The sequence below is a fragment of the Lytechinus variegatus genome, chromosome 12 (genome assembly GCF_018143015.1).
Source record: "Lytechinus variegatus isolate NC3 chromosome 12, Lvar_3.0, whole genome shotgun sequence".
NCBI classification, from domain to species: domain Eukaryota; kingdom Metazoa; phylum Echinodermata; class Echinoidea; order Temnopleuroida; family Toxopneustidae; genus Lytechinus; species Lytechinus variegatus.
The window spans coordinates 20,432,410-20,455,922 of NC_054751.1; the positions used below are offsets into that span (position 1 = coordinate 20,432,410).

At 36.9% G+C, this 23,513-nt stretch overlaps 1 protein-coding gene across 2 annotated transcripts; it reads right to left on the reverse strand.

The window, feature by feature from the left end:
• Positions 1-1,673: 1,673 nt before the first annotated feature.
• On the reverse strand, positions 1,674-22,451 carry LOC121424727 (biorientation of chromosomes in cell division protein 1-like 1). Of its 2 annotated transcripts, XM_041620478.1 has the most exons (8): positions 22,199-22,451; positions 19,162-19,286; positions 18,453-18,640; positions 17,091-18,317; positions 16,148-16,365; positions 15,269-15,316; positions 4,655-4,748; positions 1,674-4,344 (listed from the first exon to the last, which is right to left on the reverse strand). In XM_041620478.1, exons 1-8 carry the CDS (start codon positions 22,316-22,318, stop codon positions 1,844-1,846), a joined length of 4,521 nt encoding a protein of 1,506 aa, XP_041476412.1. In that variant the 5' UTR covers positions 22,319-22,451; the 3' UTR covers positions 1,674-1,843. The 2 variants fall into 2 exon arrangements, with proteins under 2 accessions (XP_041476412.1, XP_041476413.1); XM_041620479.1 differs by lacking the exon at positions 15,269-15,316.
• Positions 22,452-23,513: the final 1,062 nt, after the last annotated feature.

Below are 23,513 nucleotides of genomic sequence, written 5' to 3' on the forward strand. Positions count from 1 at the left end.
CGGGCCCGACGCCCTACCCGAATCCCTTGCTTATTTGCCGATTTCTCAGCAATTACACAATTTCTTCCAGAATCCTTTGGCACATGCGTTTTATTTATACAAACAGACACTTTAGTGGTCATTTCATTGGATTCTGTACGAACTCATTTTGATATCGTTACCAAAACTAGCATTTACCTTTAAGTTAGGAATAATAGTTCAGAGTGCCGTTTCATAAAGCCGTTTGTAAGATTGACTTTAAGACTAACTGGTGATCCTTTCTTGTTGGAAATGATATTCACCATTAAATGTGAACTGGTGATTATTTAGCGTTAAAGTCAATCTTAACTTACGAACAGCTGTAAGAAACCAGGTAATAGAAGAGGTGGCTAAAACAAAATTGCCTGCCTGAGCTATCACTCCTGAATCATACATGTATTAACAATTTGTCCACAGCTTTTTGAAGCAAAGCTACAAAAAATATATATCTAAGACCCATTTTTTTTTTGCCTCATTTATTTTAACATTAATATTTAAGATAGTCCTTAAAGTCACTGGATTACATTAGAGGAAGAAGATCAATTGTGTAGGTTCGTTGTCTGATCACCCTTTGAAAACTTTGATTGGTATTGCAAGTTTGTAAAATACAGAACAAAACTTTTTTTCAGAAAATTTGCCATAAATTACAATCAATTGTGGTCGAAGTGAATTCAAATTATTTGTAACATCTAAATTGCAAACATATTTAACAGAATTTTTATGAGCATTAATCATGAGGATATTTGAAGAAATAGATCAAGATTTAAATCAACTTCACATTAATTACAGTCCAACAATACAATATATGTGAATGTAATTTATAAAATTGAATCTGCTTAATTTTCATGTGAAAATGAAGAAATACATTTTTGAAATCTGAAAGAATTCATGATCTGACAAGGATGCCAAATTGTTATCAAAGTTTAAAATTTCAACATTTAAACAGACTTCATCTTGTTTTAAAATCATTAAGGAAATTTCAGACAAAAAATGTCCAAGATTGTCTACACAATTCATACTGAGAATGACCATTTCTTTAAAAAATGCACAGTGCAAAAAAAAGTGGAGTGCCTCTGGCAGTCTCGCCTGCATTATGCAATTCAATATAGCAGCAGTGCTGACTTTGAAAACAACTATAGAATAATCATTCACAAAAAACACATTCATATGATAAAATAATATGGTCGCTGACCCAAAATGACATTTGACCTTGATTGTCCACACACTTTCTAAGTTATAATGATGTCATTTCAAAAACTTAGGTTAAGATTTGATGTTGATGCCGCCGCAGTCGGAAACGCGGCGCCTATAGTCTCACTCTGCTTTGTAGGCAAGACAAAAAAACTAACATTTGTCAATAGGATCATCTACATGTAGAGCTGAAAGGGTAATAAATCAAATTAGTTCCCCCCAAAATCAAACCCTTCTCTCTGGCTCCAGGGTGACAATATCATTACTCACATAATGATTAGAGCCAAAAGGGCATTAATTCATACTTCAACATATAGTTAATGCCCTTCTGGTTCTGGACAGATCATATACCGACATATTTACAAGACATGTAATGAAACTAAAATTTTGCACCATTGAAGTAGCAAATATATACTTTATCACCGAATAATGTACAATTCATTGATACTGTGTTTTGCTTCATATCATTTTCAGTGGTCTCAGAGAATAAGAATATTATTTTGCAATTATCCAGAACAACAAGTTTACTGCCCTTCAACAACACATGAATACCATATATTTTGAAGATATTCAAAAGAATATATTCTCAATTTTACGAGAAGCTGCTAATCTTCAGAGACTGAAATTAATTTGTTCACCTCTTCCGTTTCCTATCTTCTGCGGATGTTCTTCGGGTAGGTTTACCTGAAGCAGATGCTTGATTAGCATTACTTTTTGATTTCTTGTTATCATAGTAATACATATCTTCATAACGATGAGACCTCCTTTCTTCATCCCTCCCACTCATCCGTCTGGTGAAGTGACGATGGGGCTGCTGAGGTTGAGAGGGTGGATCAGGATCACGGGGTGAGGGGGAAGGCACCGGTGATGGGACAAGGGGAGGTGTAATATTGCCTTGGCTTTTGCTCTTCGGTGCTGTCCTCTGTTCACTCGGTGAGTAACGTCTAGGAGGCGACACCCTCCTTGAGTAGCGGGAAGATCGACGCTCCGTCAGGGCCGAAGGTACCCTTGCCTCCACTTCCTTGACTGGTGTTGGGGAGTTTTTACCCTGGCCAGCTGTCAATGCACCAGATCTTGAACGTTCCCTAGTGAGGGGTTTCTTTTGGTCAGCACCTTGTGTGAGGGTAGGAGACTGAGTTTGTGTTGGAGACTGACGTCGTGTCCGCTTTGGAAGACCAAAGTACAAGTAATCGTCATCCTTACCTTGATGTGGGGAGAAGGTTCTTCTTCTTGGCCTTTTGCCATATCCCAACGAGTCATCTGAAGGGTCACTCTGACCACTCAAATTTCTATCCCGTGTCCTACGGCCCAATACTTGCTCTTTCTCCTCTGGCACTTCTCCTTCTTCCATTTCTGCAAGTTCTCCCTCCTCAATCTCTTCCTTTTTGCTGTCTTTCACCTTTTCTTGGATTTGACTATCATCTTTAGGTGTGCTTTCCCTTGTCCTTGTTCCTTCTATATCACTTGATGATCCTGTGGAGTAACTATGTCCAAGAATTTTACCAGACCCACCAGGATTACCGACAAGGACAATAGGAATAGCTGCCTGCCCATCATTGCTTGCATCTCTGATTCCTTCAAACTCTGATGGTTCATCCATGGTTGGAGTTGGTGGATTCTCCAGGGACTGAGAATCAGAAAGCTCATCTCCTGATATATCTTCAGTGAGCTTGGTTATTGATTCTCCCTCTGGTAGAGGTGCTGCATCTTCATCTACCTCTCCTTCAGATCTCTCCTCCACCCTATCCTCATCAGCTTTGTGCTTTGCTGATGGTGGTATGATATCATCAAGCTCTTCATCTGAAGATATCGCCTCTGTCTGTTGGAAAATGGAAGGCAACTTCAGTGATTTTTCTTCAGAATAAACTTGCTCCTCTGTGATTTCTCCCTCGGGTTCATCAAAATCACTTTCCTCGCTTGATATCTCCTCTCTTTCCAGGACAATAAAAGTTGGTACACTGTCTTCTGTAGGTGATTCAGTGTTCTTCTCATCATCCTTTGTATTGATTTGTCCTTCCTCTTTGTCCTCCTCTTGTTCTTTGTCCTCTTCTCGCTCTTTGTTCATTTCACTACTATCTTCAAGTTGCTCGCCTTCTTCTGTCACTAATTTTGTATCTTCCTCATGACATTCTTCTTCCATGATCCTCTCTGTTGTTGATGTATCCATTCTTTCATCCTCATCTCTGTCATTGTCAGGACCAGCAATCTCTTCATTGGCCTCACTACTAACAATATTCACTACGTCGGTGGAAAGAGCTGCACTTTCTTTTTCTTCCATTTTCAGGTTAGTGGTGTCAGAATCAAGAATATCATCTACTGCTTTCTCTGTTTCATTTTCTTTCTCCTCCTCAATTGCTGTATCCTCTTCTTTCTCAGTGCTGACTATGCTACGTTCTTCCACAGCATCTATTCTCTCATCCTCGGGCTCATCAACCTTATCTATGTTATTCTTTCCAATTTCCTCAATACTTTCAGTTTCAGTTTCTGGGCTTTTGATAGCTTCATAATCAAGGCCCCCTTCAGTGTCCTTTTCAGGTATTTGAGGCGTTCCATCAGGGCTTACAGGTGATACAACTTCCAGTCTTTCCCCATCATTGGCACTTTGCACTTGCTGATCAGACTCATCCATATCAACTGTTTCCACAACAGCTTCTGGTATAACAGACTCTTCCATAGTTACTTGGCACTTCTTTCGCTCTGCCAATACTTGCTGCCATCTCGACATCCTTGCCTTCTTCCCTGGCGCTTGGAAGGAAAACCTACAGTACGACTTCTTGCCTGCTTTTTCATCCTTAACCCTCATTGCAATGTACTTTGCTCTCTGCTGACTCTTCTTTAGAAGCTGTTTATAAGCCATGTCCATGGTGAGTAGGTGATGGAATGGAATCTTGGAGTCCTTTCGCTTCTTGAGAAAGAATTCCTGTCTGAGGATAGATGGTTGTTCCCACTTGGTCTCCCTCCTAGGTTTAAAATCTAGTGCTGCTGGACTGTCTTCACTCTGGGAGAGGAGGCTACGCTGGCGCTTGGCTTCACGTCTCTTCTCTTGCAGTTTCTGCTCTTTGAGCTGTTGCTTGGTATATTGTTTGGTCTCGGCTCCCTCATCCCCACTTCTACCTCTCCTCTGTTTCCTGGTCCCTGCGAAACATAAACACAAATATAGGTGCAAAAATTACAGAGCATTACAAATGTGGACCAGCCAAACATAGATGTTAATAAGAAATCTCATCTCATAATCTCAAATTTTGAGGCTTCATAACAAACGACTGTCTGTGCATTGCTAGTACCACTTAAACTCAATCTGCACAACGTATCTCATTAATATCTACAATTCAATTTTCAATTTATTTTTCATCCAAAGGACATCATACACGAGATACCTGTAAAAGTCAACCAAAAGACAAAAGAAATTTTCTATCAAAGCAGATGAAAGTGAAGATAATTTTACCAATTTGAGATGGACTAGAACCACTTTCCCTCTGACGTTCTCTCTCCTCCTTCAGCTGTTGCCTGCGCTTCGCTCTCTCTTCCTTAGCCTCCGCCTGAATCAATATCAAAACAAGTGAGAAAAGAAAATGAATTGCATTATTTTGAATTTGATTGGCATGTAGGAAGTGGGTTGTACTTTAAGTTTGCAGAGAACATATAATGGACATTTTCTTTGTGCATGTCAATACATGAATCCAATAATCTGCAAGTTAGTTCATGGCAGACAATACCTACAATGAAAGTAAAATTGTCTTTAGTAATAGAGACTATTATCACTGAAATGAATATGGATTGAGGGACTTTAAATGCTTAATATTATGTCTAGAGGAACAGACGAGCTTGTTATCCCCAATGATCGAGCAGTTGAATAAAATGAGGAATTCATTCCAACAGGAGAGGTTTATTCAGAATATCATAGCAAGCAAAATGGGGGTTTTTGCAAGAAAAAAAGATATATATCCCGTAAAATTAGAAAGGCATGGAAATAGGAAAATGCAAATAACACCATAAATCATTTTAATCATTATTACATGTATGGTATTCTTGAAAGAGTAGAAACCACACACTTACATGGATATTATGCATTTGATTGAGTATTTTCCACTTGAAATAAACACTTAAAACATATGGAACTACAAAAAATTATTTCAACTATCTCATTGATTCATCATGGGATCATTTCATTATTGCTTAAAATTTCAAAATATTCACTATCATAAAGAAGCCTCCATAGAATATTTGACATTTGGCTTTCAATAAGCCGGTAGGAATTTTCCTATCAAAAATATTTATGGGAGCGAAATTTCACAACTGATTTAAAGATGATGGGAATATAATCATTTGATCACACCATAGCAATCGTTAGTAAAACACAACTCTTTGGTAAAGGAAATTGCACAAACTGTAAGCTTAATGAAATGCTAACATGCAAGAACTTGCAGCTGTGAAAGTTCCTGGCAACAGGAATTATTTTTTTTGTGTTTTTCAAAAAATCATTTTACTCATTTCAAGCTATGAAAATGTAATGAGCTTGGCTGAGGGGATAGGATTATGCATGGTAGACGATAGCATATGTGTCATGCAGCTGAGAATAAAAACTTGATGAGTACTTTAACATGTTATGAAATATGGTGGAAATACTTCCACAGAACATTTTCTACAGTTTGAAATATTTGAAATGTTTAGTTAGTTGTATTATCTTGTAGCAATAGTACATTGTACTAGCTTTGGTGGCTTTGATATAACTGCTCTCATGGGTATGAAATTTTCAGAGGATTTAATATTCCTTTCTTTTAAAATATGGGTCAATCCACGTCAAATCAACCAATTTTCAGACAATTTGTCACCCGACCCTCTTCGATTTTCTTTAAACTCGCACCAAATGTTGCCCCAAGTGTCTGACGGAAAAATCTGAAATATTTTGCCCCAAGGTCAAATGGTTGCTAAGATACGGCCTCCCATAGCAACCAATGCGCACACAACAAAATTATTTTAAATAAAATTGGCTATGTTTGATTGACTACTGCAGCAAAGTTTGATTGATTACAGTCTTTATTCTAAGTAAATTGGAAGAACTTTTTGGTCTAAACATGCAGAGTATACTGTAGCGCGGACCTGTCAACCGGATTTCGCACACGAGGTCACCGAAAATGGCGTTAAGCATCCGTGTCAATGATTTCAGAAGCATGTTTGGAGGCTCATAAATCCAAAACTAAATTAGCTTAGAACCAAATATTATGCACATTTATGGACTTTCAGATGCTCAACAGAATTACAAAAAATTGACCCAAGAGTATGTGTCGTTTTCCTGTAGGGCGCCCTCAAAGTTGGATTTTTTTCAAAAGATGCCAAGTTCAAGGTCACGGATCACCTCCCGTCCCATCGAGGACGGGGACCAATTTCTGTGTTTTGATAGACATTTACCCATATTTTCAAGTGTTACTTGAGAAATTTTGCTACCGGAATGTTAAGGGGCTGATTTGCGCATTCCAAAATGGTCGTAAACACCCTAAAATTGATGCTAATGACACATACATGCTTTTTAACACTTTTCAAATTGTGATAACTCAAAGATGAAGAGCCCAAAGACATTGATCTCTTCTGTGATGATAGTCTGTAATTAGTATTAAAAGGATATATCTTCAAAAATAGTTTGTATTGTTGGTAATGACCTTGAAAACACACCTAAAATTCAATAAAAACAGTAAATTGGCTAATTTTCCAGAATCAAATGGCATTCAAATGGTGTTTACATTGACTTTCAAATGAGTATCATTTCAATACAAAGGGTGAGCTTAAGCCAAAACTTGGAGGACATGTTCAACTTTTGGTCTACTTTAAGCAACATATAATATTTGAACTCAAAACCATATCATTTGACCTTGAAATTATTCCAAATATAGCTATTTGTTGCTTCATAAGTAGCATATTCATATCGCGCGTGTACATTGTACTTTGCAACACATTTCAAAATGGATTTTCTTATAGAGAGAATACCTGATCAGGCTGATATTTGCAGTATAAGTAGTCTGTAATGGGTTCTTGGAGGATCTACAGATTAAGTACCTATTCTCTCATGACAATGACCTTGAAAATACAGCTGAAAATCATGAAAATCAATAAATCATACAATTTTCATTAATAATTAAGTGTTTTTATCCACTTTTAATTGTGTGTTATTCCATTTTAGATTGTGAGTCCATGCTGATAATTGCAAATCATGTTCTACTTTTGGTCTACTTTAAGCTAAATGAAATATTTGAACTCAAAACCATATCATTTGACCTTGAAATTATTCCAAATATAGCTATTTGCTGCTTCATAAGTAGCATATTCAAATCGCGCGTGTACATTGTACTTTGCAACACATTTCAAAATGGATTTTCTCATAGAGAGAATACCTGATCAGGCTGATATTTGCAGTATAAGTAGTCTGTAATGGGTTCTTGGAGGATCTACAGATTAAGTACCTATTCTCTCATGACAATGACCTTGAAAATACAGCTGAAAATCATGAAAATCAATATATCATACAATTTTCATTAGTAATCAAGTGTTTTTAACCCACTCATGTCTTGATAGAATAGTTACCTAAACTGTAGATTTTCCAAGTACTCATTACAGACTACTAATACTGCATATATCAGCCTGATCATGTATTCTCTCTATGAGAAAATCCATTTTGAAATGTGTTGCAAAGTACAATGTACACGTGCGATTTGAATATGCTACTTATAAAGCAACAAATAGCTATATTTGGAATAATTTCAAGGTCAAATGATATGGTTTTGATCTCAAATATTTCATGTAGCTTAAAGTAGACCAAAAGTGGAACATGATTTGCAATTATCAGCATGAACTCACAATCTAAGATGGAATAACACACAATTAAAAGTGGATAAAAACACTTGATAATGAGAATTGTATGATATATTGATTTTTATGATTTTCAGCTGTATTTTCAAGGTCATTGTCATGAGAGAATAGGTACTTAATCTATAGATCCTCCAAGAACCCATTACAGACTACTTATACTGCAAATATCAGCCTGATCAGGTATTCTCTCTATGAGAAAATCCATTTTGAAATGTGTTGCAAAGTACAATGTACACGCGTGATTTGAATATGCTACTTATGAAGCAACAAATAGCTATGTTTGGAATAATTTCAAGGTCAAATGATATGGTTTTGAGTTCAAATATTTTATGTTGCTCAAAGTAGACCAAAAGTTGAACATGTCTTTCAAGTTTTAGCTTAAGCTCACTCTTTGTCTTGAAATGACACCCATTTGAAAGTCAATGTAAACACCATTTGAATGCCTTTTGATTCTGGAAAATTAGCCAATTTACTGTTTTTATTGAATTTTAGGTGTGTTTTCAAGGTCATTACCAACAATACAAACTATTTTTGAAGATATATCCTTTTAATACTAATTACAGACTATCATCACAGAAGAGATCAATGTCTTTGGGCTCTTCATCTTTGAGTTATCACAATTTGAAAAGTGTTGAAAAGCATGTATGTGTCATTAACATCAATTTTAGGGTATTTACGACCATTTTGGAATGCGCAAATCAGCCCCTTAACATTCGGGTAGCAAAATTTCTCAAGTAACACTTGAAAATATGGGTAAATGTCTATCAAAACACAGAAATTGGTCCCCCTCCTCGATGGGACGGGAGGTGATCCGTGACCTTGAACTTGGCATCTTTTGAAAAAAATCCAACTTTGAGGGCGCCCTACAGGAAAACGACACATACTCTTGGGTCAATTTTTTGTAATTCTGTTGAGTATCTGAAAGTCCATAAGTGTGCATAATATTTGGTTCTAAGCTAATTTAGTTTTGGATTTATGAGCCTCCAAACATGCTTCTGAAATCATTGACACGGATGCTTAACACCATTTTCGGTGACCTCGTGTGCGAAATCCGGTTGACAGGTCCGCGCTACAGTATACTCTGCATGTTTAGACCAAAAAGTTCTTCCAATTTACTTAAAATGAAGACTGTAATCAATCAAACTTTGCTGCAGTAGTCAATCAAAAATAGGCAATTTTATTTAAAATAATTTTGTTGTGTGCGCATTGGTTGCTATGGGAGGCCGTATCTTAGCAACCATTTGACCTTGGGGCAAAATATTTCAGATTTTTCCGTCAGACACTTGGGGCAACATTTGGTGCGAGTTTAAAGAAAATCGAAGAGGGTCGGGTGACAAGCATTGGTTGATTTGACATGGACTGACCCATATATATTATCTCTTAACAATTTGAAAAATATAAACTAAATGTATAATTCATGGTTAAACTACATGTAAGCCACAATGTCAAACAGATGTGATTTGGCAGAGGATCCACATAAAGAAAAAACAATGATCTTGCAATTCTTGCCACAACTTTTTAATTTTATTTGGGGAGATGTTAAGTTAATAAATAAGGGCTTTGGCAAACATCAGTGGTGAAATAAGAAAATCGTATTTATAAGTAGCAAACTCTGAGTATACATACATATGATCTTGGAAAAAAATGTATTAAAAATTGGAGTTTGAAATGAATATAAATGTAAGGATGATGATTTTCAAGGACATGTTTAAAGGCCATCGCACACCTTACGACCCGACTGGTCGCCGACTGGCTTGCGACTGAGTGAGGGGAGATGAGTCGCAAGGCAGTCATAAGCCTCGACACCGCACACCTTGCGATCCGATCTGCGACTCACGCATGCGCTTTTTGCCATAACAACTGAGAAAATGAGCTTACTGCTACGTATGCGCGTTGTTTATTATATACGCGTCGTACAACTTGCTGTCTGATTGGCTGGAAGTTGGATTGAGATTGCGATCCAGTCATAAGGATTCGACATGTCAAATCCTTCCGATTTTCCTTGCGACTTGTCTCTGACCGGTCTGCGACGCTCAAGCTGACAAGAGCTGTGACGTCACATTTCCCCTCACCCCGTCGCAAGCCAGTCGGCGACCGGTAGGGTCGTAAGGTGTGCGGTGGCCTTAACAGTACGAAAGATGCTGCAAATAGGGCAATTTGTTCACACACACAATCTACATGAAATTAAACCCCCTCTATTTGCCAAGTGAAGCTAATTCAGAATTCACCAGTGCCCTTTCACATGCAAAATACATAGAATTGGTTCAATTTAATAATACATTACATTTATAAGGCGCTTCCTACAGGTGTTTTTTTTTGAAAGAGGAATTTTCATTTTCAGGCACTTTAATAGATGAAGAATTCTGGGTTTCTGCAAGTTATTTCATTCACATGTGAAAAAAATCATCATCCCACAATTACATGTAAAGTACAACATCACAACAGTTTGAAATAGTAAGCTGAAAAAGAAATGTTCCAATGAATCCAGTCCCCAAGAATGAAATGAAGATTTAAATAACAAATATTCTATTTATATATACCATGAAGTAGAAGTATGACTGCCAATTTGCTAAATTGCACTTTGCCACCATGTCAATTTGAATGATACTTTTCCACTGCTATCCGCTTGCCTAAAATGTATATTTTACATGTATATTCTATAAATAAGCTGAATAATTACTTTTTGATAAATATGCAAGCATATTTTTTTTCTTCAGAGATTATCATTTCTTTTTTTTTACACTTTTTGGAAAAATCTGTTGAAATATTTCAAAATATGAAAGAGATTCTTTAATATTGAGAGAGACTCTGAATAAATCACCTCACTCTTTCATCATTTGTCCATTTGCAGTCATCTACACGAGAAGCTATAGACCTACCAAAATGATAAAGAGACATAATTTTGAAATATTTTCTAAAAGAAAATAATATCATTTTTGATACAAATTTTACTTTTCTTTCAAATTTTCATATTGCATTGTAAAGGGGACCTTTGATAAAGTTCCAACAATAAAGGAACATCATGTTCAGGGAAACCTAGGCTCAGTGTAATTTAGTATTGAACCTATCCATTTACAGAGTCTGAATTCCAATTATATCATTTATAAAAATAAAGCTCCAAGAGAAAAAAAAAACCACAGAAAGTTACCCAAAAAAAATATTCCAACAGTAAATACATGTAGGTGAGATGTGTAAAGAAGAAAGTGAAAAAAAAAGATTTCCAAAAGTGAAAATTTTTCCAAAAGTGAAAACAAAATTAAACACAAATTTCAAGTAATTTACCCCCAGAGTCGGGGTAGATGACCCTGACTTAATCCCTTGAATCCCAGCTTCTGTTAATCCCACATGGCTAATACAAAGGCAGCCTGGTTATAGTACAGAGAGAGGGTTAAAATCAAAGAACAGAAAATGTTACAGAAACAACTTTTGTCGGTACATAGGGAAAAATCAGTCTTATTTTAGAGCTTCTACCAACATGGAATTTTGTGGTTAAACTTTAATCAACTACTGTGAACTTCCTCATGCCAAATGATAAGTCACTAGTTTACATGAACCTACTATTCTAATTGCTATCTGCCGTCTCAAGATTATTGGATAAAAGATGGGCAACAACATTCTCTAGGCATCCGGAGGGGGGGGGTAACTCACTTATTGTTAAAATCAATACCAAATGAGAGAATTGCTCCTTCATTCAATGTCATTTTTGAGAGCGATATCAAATTCATCAACAGATTTTTACAAAAGTACTTTGGATCAATGCTAGCATAAGGATTCTGATCAAGGCTACATGTAAGAAAGATGTTTAAAATTATGACCACTGTGCCCCACTGATTCTTGGCCTATCCAATGCTCAAATAAGGCTTTGGTTGAATGCATATTTCCAGCCGTTCCTGTGTGAGCAGTGCATTGAAGCGAAGTAAGTCTAACACATGCTTGATTTCATTTGATCACCTAATGGTGATATCCACAAAAAATTGATACATGTAATAGGCTAATAGCCACTCTGTCCCCATTATGGTTTTGAAAATGTAAATGTATAAAATACAAATACATAATGACTTTCCATCTCAGGGAATTGGAAAGTTATTTTGAAACATATAATCAAAATGTGTGATCAAATTTGGGTCAGTGACAAAAATTTGAGTATGTGCATGTGTAAATGTTCCATCCTTTTAGAAGTCTAGTGGTAGTGAGGTGGGATTGAAATTTGGTTGGGGAAAAATATCAGCCTGGGGCGAGTATTAAGCCAAGAAATTTTTGCCAGAAAAGGAACAAAACATTTTCCAGTTTAAGGGACGAGTCACCCCCAGAGTCTACGTCTACCGTGATTTTTTTTTTCTGAACAAGAAGCTGCTTTGGTCCACGAAATCAGGCAGCGTTGCAAAAACGCAACTGATTGTTTGACTTACAGAAGTCTGCAGAAGCTTCAGAAAGTTCAAGATAATAGCTTGCTCACAATATCTTACATTGGTAAAAGCTTATAAAATAATATCAAACAGCAATGTTAAGTTTCACGCCATTAAGGTTTAAATGTATTATGTACCAAAAGTTTACCAAAGGTCACTGCACTCATAGAAGGGATTAATTGCAGTTAGTTCAAGCCTTTGAGAGTTGATGGCAGAGTCATAATGTGATGTGTTACTCTAGGCCCCGTCTTACAAAGGGTTATGATTGATCAAATCAATTGTAACTCTATGAAAATCCATCAGTGTCTTATTTTTTTCTACAGGAAATTTGGGCCCATCCTACAAAGAGTTGCGATTTATCCAATCAATTGCAACTAAAGAAAGCCAGCAAAGTCAACATATAAAACGCATGTTTGTTCAAAAGATTTTCTAGATATGAATTAATTGATTTCTTGTCAATTTGGTTTGTTCTCCTTTGTTTCCAAAGGACATTTTGCAAATTTCCTGTAGAAAAAATTATGACACTGATGGATTTCCATAGAGTTATGATTGATTGGATCAATCGTAACTCTTTGTAAGACAAGGCCCGGATCTCATTTGAGTCCTGATGGATTTACAAGCATACAAGTATGTAATTAGGGGTTGGATGTCTGGACACAAGAAAAAACACAACCTACATTTTTTAATAGACTTTTACACTTTGATTTCACAAGATAAATGGGGACAAACATCAAATTGTGAAAATTCCTTCATAGTATTTTAAAAAAATCTGTCAAAAACAAGATATGATAAAAAAATCCTGCTTTTTAAGGATATCAAAATTCTTTATTTTCCTAAAGAGTTTCTGGCAAGGTAAGTTAACAAAAGTAATGTGTACTATCGGTTTACAGCAGAGAAGTCACAAGTTGGATTTCATAACGACTTCCCCCATGATAATATGTAAGCCTACACTGAAATATTGAGAACAGAACTCAGAGGGATGTTTTACTTAAAAGGACAAAAAAAAATATTTTATTAAAAAGGGATATATCCAACAAGCATAACACTGAAAATTCCATCAAAATCGGATGTAAAATAAGAAAGTTATATTTTTAAGTTTTGCTTAATTTCACAAAAAATTCACATGCACGTCTTGATCGGTATGCAAATGAGGAGACTGATGACATCATCCACTCACCATTTCTTTTTTATTTTATTATATGAAATATTTTTATTTTCTCCTCATTGTCAGGTGAAACAATGATTAATTCCTCCCGGAACATGTGGAATTAGCATTATTTGATACTATATGGTTCAGTCAAGTTGGTCCATATTGTCAAATCAGTAAAAAATGAAATATTGTATAATTGTAACAATAAAAAAACAAAAGATATGAGTGAGGGACATCATCGTCTGTCTCATTTGCATGTCACTGAGTTGTGCATATCACTGTTTTGTGAAAAATAAGCATACCGGTAGGCGGTAACCTTAAAAATGTCATAACTTTATTTTACATGTTCTGCTTGTTTGACTTTTCTATATTTATTCGAATCAACATTTTTCTGAGATGGACTTGACCTTTAAAGATGAGGCTGAAAGTGGCTCTAATTTTTTGTTTAGGTGCCTTATATTACTGTGACTGCTAACAAAATAATCTTACAATATGACTCTGCCATCAGAAAGATGAACTTTATCTCCTCTTTTGATAATAAAAAAAGATTAGATGAGAAGTCCAAATGATACCAAGCTGGATTTTAAAACAAAAGTTCACCCTCATAATCTCAAAGTAAGAATTTCTCTCCATAGAAACCAACACCTCAAGATCATTTTTGTCCTAAAGAGAAATAGTTGACTCTCTCTTTGTGTTAGATATTCAACTAGATTTTAACTTAACCAAAAATTTGATAAATTGATCAGAAGGCATTGTTGCTCATTTGAAGAAAAAAAACAGATTTTCCATGCATAAATCTTTACTTAATGATATTGAGAAATAAAATCGTATTTTTGGACAATAAATCTGAAAATAAGTGTGAGAGTTTAGAAGCAGTCTCTTCTTTTCCTGGAGACCATAAACTAAGAGAAATAAACTCTAATCAAAAAGTAATTTCCAATCTGGATATGATTCTTTCAACTTGCAGCCAACAGTCCCACTAATTGCGCATTGAGCCAATGACTATTTATTGAAATGGTGTTTGACTATGCAGCATGTTATGTGAGTGAGACTTACCACACTGGACAAACATGTGTGCACATGAAGTGGAGCATTACATGTATGTTTAATAGCAAAATGCACTTGTTGCTGAAATTATTTTGTGAACACAAAAGTAGAATTGTGATGTCATAATAGATTTACTGTGTGGTTTGATATACTGTTCATGTACAACAGAATTTATAATTGAATTTTTAATCACCCATATCAAATTGTCAAGTTGGGTTTAAAAGAATACAGAACATGTACATGAGACATTCCCAACACTACCAAAGAAATCCTTGGAATATATAACAGAAAGATAATCTATGAAAGTAAGTGTGTTGAGCCAACATAATTTAATCTTCTTAATCCACATCTTTCAATTTAAAAATTTTTTAAATATATGCCTTGGTATCCAAAATCAAAATGTCAACATTTGAATCGATGTACTGGGTATTTTACCCGATTTCCTTTTTGTTGTGTGTGAAAGTGAATGTGTTTGCAGTGTACATGCATGCAACAATTGTGCATAGTGCCTATTGATGCTCAAAGTGAACATGTGCATGTATGTATCCAGTGTGACAAGCCTGTAAAGGTGAGGAGGAAGGTGAAAACAGGGCACCTTGGATCCTGATGCTTTGTGATGCTTATCAATCCATACTTTAGTATCCTGTTTCATATTGAAAAAAAAAACACATAGCAAAGTACTTAAATTTGAATGGCTATTGTCTTTATGGATATCATTGGGCTTTTAATCGATAATAATATTTACATTATTATTATTTTAATTACTTACACTTGTATAACTGTTCTTTATCAACTCCAAATGAAGGTATAATTTAAATGCACCTTTTCATTAAAGCAGGTTTTTTTCATTTTCAATGTAATAAATATAATAAATCGGGTTAACTGCAAAATGAAATTCCTCTCCACATTCGAGAAGAACCTTCATTTCAATGAATTATCTTATTTAATGTTTTCAGATATTCTGATCAAGTGTACTTTAAGTAACTCATTAATATCCATCATATGTTATTTTAATGGAGCAAGTAAAATCAATCAATACTGGAGAGGAAATGGACATACTAATATGGATGTTAATGGGTCATTAATGATGTACATGAGATTTCAAAGACAATACCATATCTATCATTTTCATAATTGAACAATAAAGTACAGACTACAAGAAAAACATTATTTGCCTGAGTGATAAATTCAGACATTTCCTCAATTATCGATAACCTTCATCAAAAACGATATTCACTTTGTAGATGAAAAAACACACAGTTTGCAAAGCCCTAGAGACATTGAGCTACATCATTATGGATGATTCTAGAGTAAAATCTCAAATCATGTACTACATGTACACTGCATAGCCATGCTAACCGAATGGCATTGTGTGAACCATGCAGCGAAAAATGACAATACATAGAGTAGTTAAGACAGACAAGGATTGGACCTGCCCTTGGGGAAGCAGGAACAGCCATCTCAATCAACTTACCGCTCTCTTTCTCCGCTCTGCCTTTGTCTCCTCATCCTCTGTATCCATCATGTGCTGTCTCTTCCATCTAGCCTCAGCCACCGGCCTGGGGGATGTCTTCTCTCCTGTAGATGATGCAGGAGACACGCTTCTTTCCGGGGCCTCGTCCTTCGCATCCTTCGAGGGAATGGGCAAGGAAGTGGGCTTGTCATCACTCTTGGATTGGTCTTCTAACTTTCCTGAGGGTTGGAAATCACAGTGTTGATGAAGATCATTATCAAAAAATCAAATTGTTTTATTGATATTTGAAAAGGCAGCATTTTTTTCACCTTCAGAAAAAAAAAGTGAAATGTTTTTAAAGTCTATGGCCCGTATTCTGATAGCAGGTTTAACTTAAACTTCAGGTTTAAAGTTGTGGTCTAAGTATGGGAAGTCCAAAGTATCAAAATTTGTATTAAGTTGTCTGTTTTTTATGTTTACTGTGTTCTTTCCCAGATTCATCGATGGTGAAGACAATTATCTATTTACTTCCTAGACAATTATAAATGATTTGAGAGCCATATGAGCTGAAGTATGATATACTGTTTAATAGTGATTTATGTAGCAATTTGCTATCCATACTTAAACCACAACTTTAAACCTGAGTTTAACTTAAACCTGCTATCAGGATACGGGCCCTTAAATAACAGTGACCAGACAGGATTGTCAAATATTCTCATTATTTTTCCCACATTTCAAACAATCATGTAAAAAAAAATCAAATCCTACTCATCCCAAGAAGAATAAAAGAAAATCAGTATACATAAATTAAGTTTCAATGCAATCACTATCTTAAGTTTTTCTCAGAAAGCCCTACATGTGTATGTTGAAAGTTAATGACTTGTAGACAATAAAATGACACAAGGCAGAACAGTATGAAATAGCATGCCAAATTTGGGGTTTAAATGGTATCTAATAAAATTACCTGTATTTTTTCCATAGTCATCAGTATCTTCTTCTTCTTCACTACTAGAGGATGAGCTAGATGATGAACTAATCTTATCATCAAACGATGAAAGATCGCTGGTATGCACAGAGCTAACAGTCACATCAGATACATGACTCTCTGAGTCAGAGGCCTCAACAGGGAAATAGTCTCTCCGGTTTGTCTGATAGTTACTATTCATTTCTTCTTCAAAGTCCATATCTGAACTCGATGAAGATATATCCTCCAAGTCTTTTGAAAGACTATCTTCCTCATCCTTGGGAATGACTGGAGATGGTGTCCAATCCTCATCACTCTCTGAGTCATCTTGGGCAGCTGCTATCTCTTCCCTGGTGTAACCTCTGCGTTTTGACCTAATTGGTCTTGAAGTTCTCTTCTCCTCTCCACTGCTCGTTGGTTCATCCTTGACTTTTGTAGCAGGGAGGTCTTGAGCTTCACCCACTTTTGAAACTTTGGTGTCAACAGGTAAATGTTTTCTTTTTCCAAGTAATGGACTTATTTGCATGTCACTAGTGAGATCATCTTCTGATTTGATGCTCTGGGCAGGACTACCTTCTTTAGCAGCTTGCTTACCATCTTCTACCTTATCTTTCATAGGTGAGATTGTTTTTCCTTTGGGAGATCCACCCTGATCCCCAGCAGCTCTTGCTGTAGCCCTCATCAACAGTTTCTTAGCAGTTGCTTTGGTAGGGTCCATACGGACGACCCTGACCACCTTGGTGCCATCTGCTTTTCGAACCACCACTTTCTTCAGAATCACTCTTCTCTTTCCTGGAGCAACCTTCCCAGGAGATGTCTTTCCAGGAGTAGACTTGGTGGAGGAGGCAGGAGACATTTTTGCTGGAGTAGTTTTTGCAACTTCCTTCGGTTTGTCCTCCTCACTATCAATGCTAAGTGGATCAGATGATATGGAGTCTAAACTTGGTGTTGAGGATACAGAAGATGTGCGCCTTCTCTCTGGTATCGAGCTGGGTGGCAGTGGTGGTGGGGATGCTTCCCGAGAGCGAGGCAGGGGAGGAGGCTTGGGCTTTTCCTGGACAGCAGTTGAGTCTGGCAAGGGAGGAGGCTGAGGTTGATCCTGGGTTTCACCAGGCAGAGGGGGTGGCTTCGGAAAGGAAGTTGCAGCACTCCATCCAGGAAGAGGACTATCTGTAGGAGATCCTTTCACACCCAAAACCACAGGACTTGAGCTGGAACCAGTGCCCCCTGTATACAAGAAAATACAAAATATGAGCATGATGATAGAGGTGGAAAGTTGAAAGTCATTACAATCTAGTACATGTATGTCAGCAAAAATCAAGGTCCATGAAAATTATGGACATTACATTCAGAGTTACTGACCGGGTTGAGTGGGTTGTGTAGGTGCAGATGTATTCTCTGTAGCCTTGTTATCACTGGAAGACGGTGCATTATCACTGTGGAGGTACTCCTTGACAACCGTCTCAATGCGAGGGAGGAAAATCTGTTGGATCTGAGCATCTACCACCTGTTCAATGATTCTCTCTACACCAGAGGCAAGCATTTCAGATCTATAATCAAGATAATAGAAAGCATGAATGAGACACATTAATGACATAGGATCATACATGTAGGATGTACTTGCTCACATTTTGAAGACAATGGATAACATTGACAAAGGTTAGCTTTAAAGGCAACACTTAATTATATCATTAAATCTAAATACTAACCTTGAGGACATAAAACTAACAAAAAAATAATAGAAGGAATTTTATGCAGAAAATTCTAAAGAGAATGATATTCTCCATATATAATTTGGTTGAATCTTTACTTGTCGTCATTTAAATCTTTAAAAAGTAAATATCTCTTAAAAGTTTAAACGCACTACAGTGCTGTATATTACAGCAAATTCCTCATCTAATGGATTCCGATGCATGTATCTTATCTTGAAATTAGATACAAGAATCTACAAAAAATGGAGAGATCCACAGAGATAGTCATATCATGGAGACCTGTCTGGCATAACAACCTCAATTAGCTTCATTAATGCAGATTCAAATTTAAGAAAATATCAGTGGAAAAGCGGTCTTACCCATTAATTTGTCTCCTCAAGCTGTTCCTTAGTTGGTTTTTGTTCATATCTGGTGTCCATACGAAATTGGCCAGGAAGGAAGACACATAGCCCTCAACTCGGGTTCCTAAGTTCTGATATGCAGGCTGATCAAATACAAAATTGAATGTTTTAGATAAATGAGACTTGCACTTGACAAGCAGGCATGAAAAGTGGGGTTTAAAACAAAACCTTCATTATTTTTTTAAAGTGTGAAACTTTTTTTTTAATTTGGGTATCAAAATCATGCAATGTGGTGCATTGTTTCATTAGATTTACACATTTTTATTGCTCATGAAATGATCTTTCTTTCTTTATATCACTCAAGGGATTTGATTTCATCAAGGAAATTTGAATTCTGAACACCCCAAACTGATAATTTTCACAAGTTTTTGTTTTAAATATCTCACATATCAGGCCTCTACAAATTTTTTTTTTCATCACTTGCCCTGTCGGGTGATAAAAACGTGCTTACCCGATAGAAAAAAACTGCTTGCCCAATTTTTTTTCAAAAATTCTTTTGCTCTTAAAATTTATTCTTTTCTGTCCTGGCTGAACTTAATTTACTGGTGCTGGCCTCGGCATTTCTTTTTCTTGACTCTTGTTCAAGTTGTTCTGGTCGCCGATCACGACGACAAAAGTCACCTATTTTAGTCTGACGACTCATTGTTTATTTGTTATGTATTATAGTTATTTGGTTTGAAGTTGAAGTCGAGTCCTGGCCGAGTCAGTCCGAAGCTTGCATGCATTCAGCGCGATCTAGATCGAGGGTCTGCTGGCTCGCGATCGCTTGTACTAGGCCTGGGAGTAAACATCGATTGGTCGAATGCTTCGAATGGCTTGCCGCCGATCGCGAAATTTACACTAATCAAAGGTTAGGCAGATCCGAATTATGACGTTGGGATAACTCGAATACCCAAGTAATAATAACAAAATGACAAGAAAACGATGACAACGGTTTTTTGAATACTTGATACAGATTTGAAAGTGATGTTACCGTGGTAATTTGTCAAAAATGATCAATGATTATATTACATTCACAAGTAAATACCGACTTAAAAGAGCTCTGAAAATGTTAATCCCACCCGGCCTTGCCCACGATACAAAATATAAGTACATATGTAAGTCATTGTCTGCGCGCGCAAAACAAAAAGTAAACACACAACCAGCTCACTTGGGATGATTAGACCTTCGATAGCCAATAAAACTGTTTGGGAAACAAAAACAATTCCTTTCATGTTTCAATGCAAAAAATTAATCTTAGGTTAAGATTTGATGTTGACGCCGCCGCCACCGTCAGAAAAGCGGCGCCTATAGTCTCACTCTGCTATGTAGGTGAGACAAAAATTAATGAAATTTACTGTCAATTTCATTTTCAAAACAACCACTTGCCCGATTGGGCAATTGACTTTGAGAAATGATTGCACGCATGTCATTTTCACTTGCCCTGGGCAAACGGGTTTGTCACTCTGCATATACTAAGCAATGAATAAATTTTTAATGTGTAGACTTTATACATAAACTTATTTTATTGGTCACTGTACACTTGAGGAATAGCCAGAACAAAAAAGTGATAACAAAAACAGCAGACATTTCCAATTAAATCGGCCAAGATGTCCAGTATTTAGGAGAATTAAATATCAGGAAGGATGTTGAGTTTCCCACTGTGCGGAAACCCTGCAGCGGCCAAATTTGCAATAGGTTATTTCCGGAAAAAAATCACTTCCCACTTGCAAGATTTTCTTGGTCATCGATCTTTTACAGTCCAAAATTAGTGAGGATCACAAGAATATTTGAAATTTATAATCATGGATTTTACCCCTGGAATATTTTTTTAGCAGTAACCTGGGTCTCAGGCCAAATAAATAGGTCTATATGTTCAATTGAGACTTGGTCTGGCTCCGCGGCATCCCCTCCGACGCGCACGTCTGTAACGTTGGGGAAGAACAATAGGAAGCAAGATGGCGGCGTAAACATCAGGTGGGTCTTAGTCTGCTATGCAGACTCTGAATGGCTCGTGAGGTGGGATCTGCTACTGGTTTGCGAAGCAAACCAGCCTGAAAGGGCGAGCGAAGCCTCAGTAGACCTAGTCTGCTATGCAGACTCGTTGAATCAGCTGAGGTACACACTCTGCAGATGTGGGTCTACATTTGTAGACTAGGTGAGTCTCTCCCATCTTTTCATATTTTTCTTACTTTTTGATGAAAATCGATGGCGTAGAAATGTCGGAAATTAAGTTGTATCCCATGTACATGATTTAGGGCTAGATTTTTTTGAAGGAAAGTAGAAATCATGTGGGCAAAAGTTTGAAGTTTTTTCAGCTGAATGCAATTGAATCCCTGACCCTGGTTCTGTGGAGAGTTAACCCAGGGAGCTCCGGCCCGCTTCCGGAGCCCAGGAGTCCACCGTGCATTTAGTTCCCGTTATCCTAAAAATTTGTGATTTTGGGCCAGTATCTAATTCCTCACATGTATTATTCATGGACGATTTCAAAACATCGCATGCGATCGGTCGCAGGCCAAACAGCATCAATTTTAATATTATATTGGATATTGGAAAATACCAGAAATATTCTAAGAAGTTCGGGTAGGTGGAGCGTGGTGGAGCATGGTGGAGCAGTAGTGAAGTGGAATGGAGCCTGCACGATCTGCACGAGCCGAGGTAGGCGCTGGCAAAATAGCATTACATCGTGTACATTTCCATTGCATTGGCATTGCGTGCATTGCCAACAAAGCCTCAAAGGCAACATGGCTGGACAAAATTGCATTTTCCTCCTTTTTTTTATAATTTAGGCCCTATTTAAAAAGGAATTGTAAATGTGAAATTGATGCTTTATTTAGATATCAATCATCAATACGCGGATTTATTTTAGCCTAAAATTTTGAGCTGGCTTCTCCTTCGCCATCTCCTTCCTTAGATTAGAACTATAAAGTTAGAGATCAGACCTGGGCCTGAGCGGTGTTCTAGGGCTAGGCTACGCTCCCCAACGCGGCCGGCGCGGCGCGGCAAGCTCACTCACCTTCGTGTCAACATCTGCGAGACAGTCACGGCGAAACTGATCGAAAATTCCTTGGGATTTCACTCTGTCCACTATTCTTGTGACTAGAGCGGGATCAACCCCATTAGCTGTAGCAGACATGATGCCAATCAGATCTACTTCAGATACATGTAATAACAAATGGCTGATGAGAACAGAAAATTCAGGTGATTTTGATTGAAACCTCACCAGCAGCTTTAATTGACTCGGTACCCTTTGACTCAGTGTCGATACAATTCGCCCAGGCCAGTCTGGTCATCACGAGCGGCGCACATAATCAAATCGACCACTTTTCTGGAAAGGTCGTTACAGGACAATTTTCCCTCCTGTACCATGTTGGCATGGCGGAAATCCCAGAGGGACAGGGGGACGTGTCCCCCTACCAAAAATAGTAGGGGGACACAATATCAACTGCCCCCTACTCTTTTTGGTCTTTTATGATGGAGAAAAATGCATCATTCGCATTCAAACCAATTCGACTAAATGACCTTACATTTTGGGTGAAAACCTTCTTTTTCTTTTTTTTTTTGCTTGTCAAATTTTCCAGAGTGAATAAAATAAGATGAGGGGAAGACTTGGAAAATGGAAAGAATCTTTCAGGTCACTACATAAAATTTTCGCTCGCGCTGAGTCGCGCTCGCATGGAGCTTAAATATCAAGTTTGGAAGTCAATATACATTTTATACATGGGGCCTACACATTTCACCTCGGAAATCGAACTTTCATTATTTTGTGTGATTTACAAACTGATTTTATAAAGTGCTCTGGAAATGTGACAGCGTTATGATCTGAATAATGGCATTTTCTGCTCGCACTAAGCGCTCGCAAATTTTGATTTGTGTATTCCAATTAGTTTGAAAAATATCCCTTTTCAAGTCTGATTGTCAAAAATGTATCAGATATAGCGCTAGTCGCTCGCATTTTGATTGGCGAGATGAATGCCCAATGTCTCAATATTGATTTTCATAACAGTTTATCAAAGATTTTGGCTCGCGATTTGCGCTCGCATTAATGGTTAAAAAATTTAACTAATGCATTCTATAATTTCTATTCATATTTACGAAAGTGCTTGAAATGTCCAGTTTTCATGCCATATATCATCAGATTTCTCGCCCTCATTAGGGATAATAAATAAGATATTATATAATTGTGCTTTTGTTTCATCTCGCGATTAGCAAGATCGTGCAATAGGAAGATACAGTCATCATTTCCATGTCCTAAGGATGTCAAAACTCAAGTAATAATGAAAAAACATATTAAGTGCGATATCCATATCCACCTTACAATTTTCCTACAA

What these genes read in the sequence shown, in the direction of transcription:
- LOC121424727 (XM_041620478.1), bottom strand. Translation starts at nt 22,318, where the DNA reads ATGTCTGCTACAGCTAATGGGGTTGATCCCGCTCTAGTCACAAGAATA. An exon ending in TACACAACCCACTCAACCCG is followed by an intron (nt 18,318 to 18,452) that starts GTCAGTAACTCT and finishes TCTTGTATACAG; the next exon opens with GGGGCACTGGTTCCAGCTCA. An exon ending in TTCTAGTCCATCTCAAATTG is followed by an intron (nt 4,345 to 4,654) that starts GTAAAATTATCT and finishes TATGTTTCGCAG; the next exon opens with GGACCAGGAAACAGAGGAGA.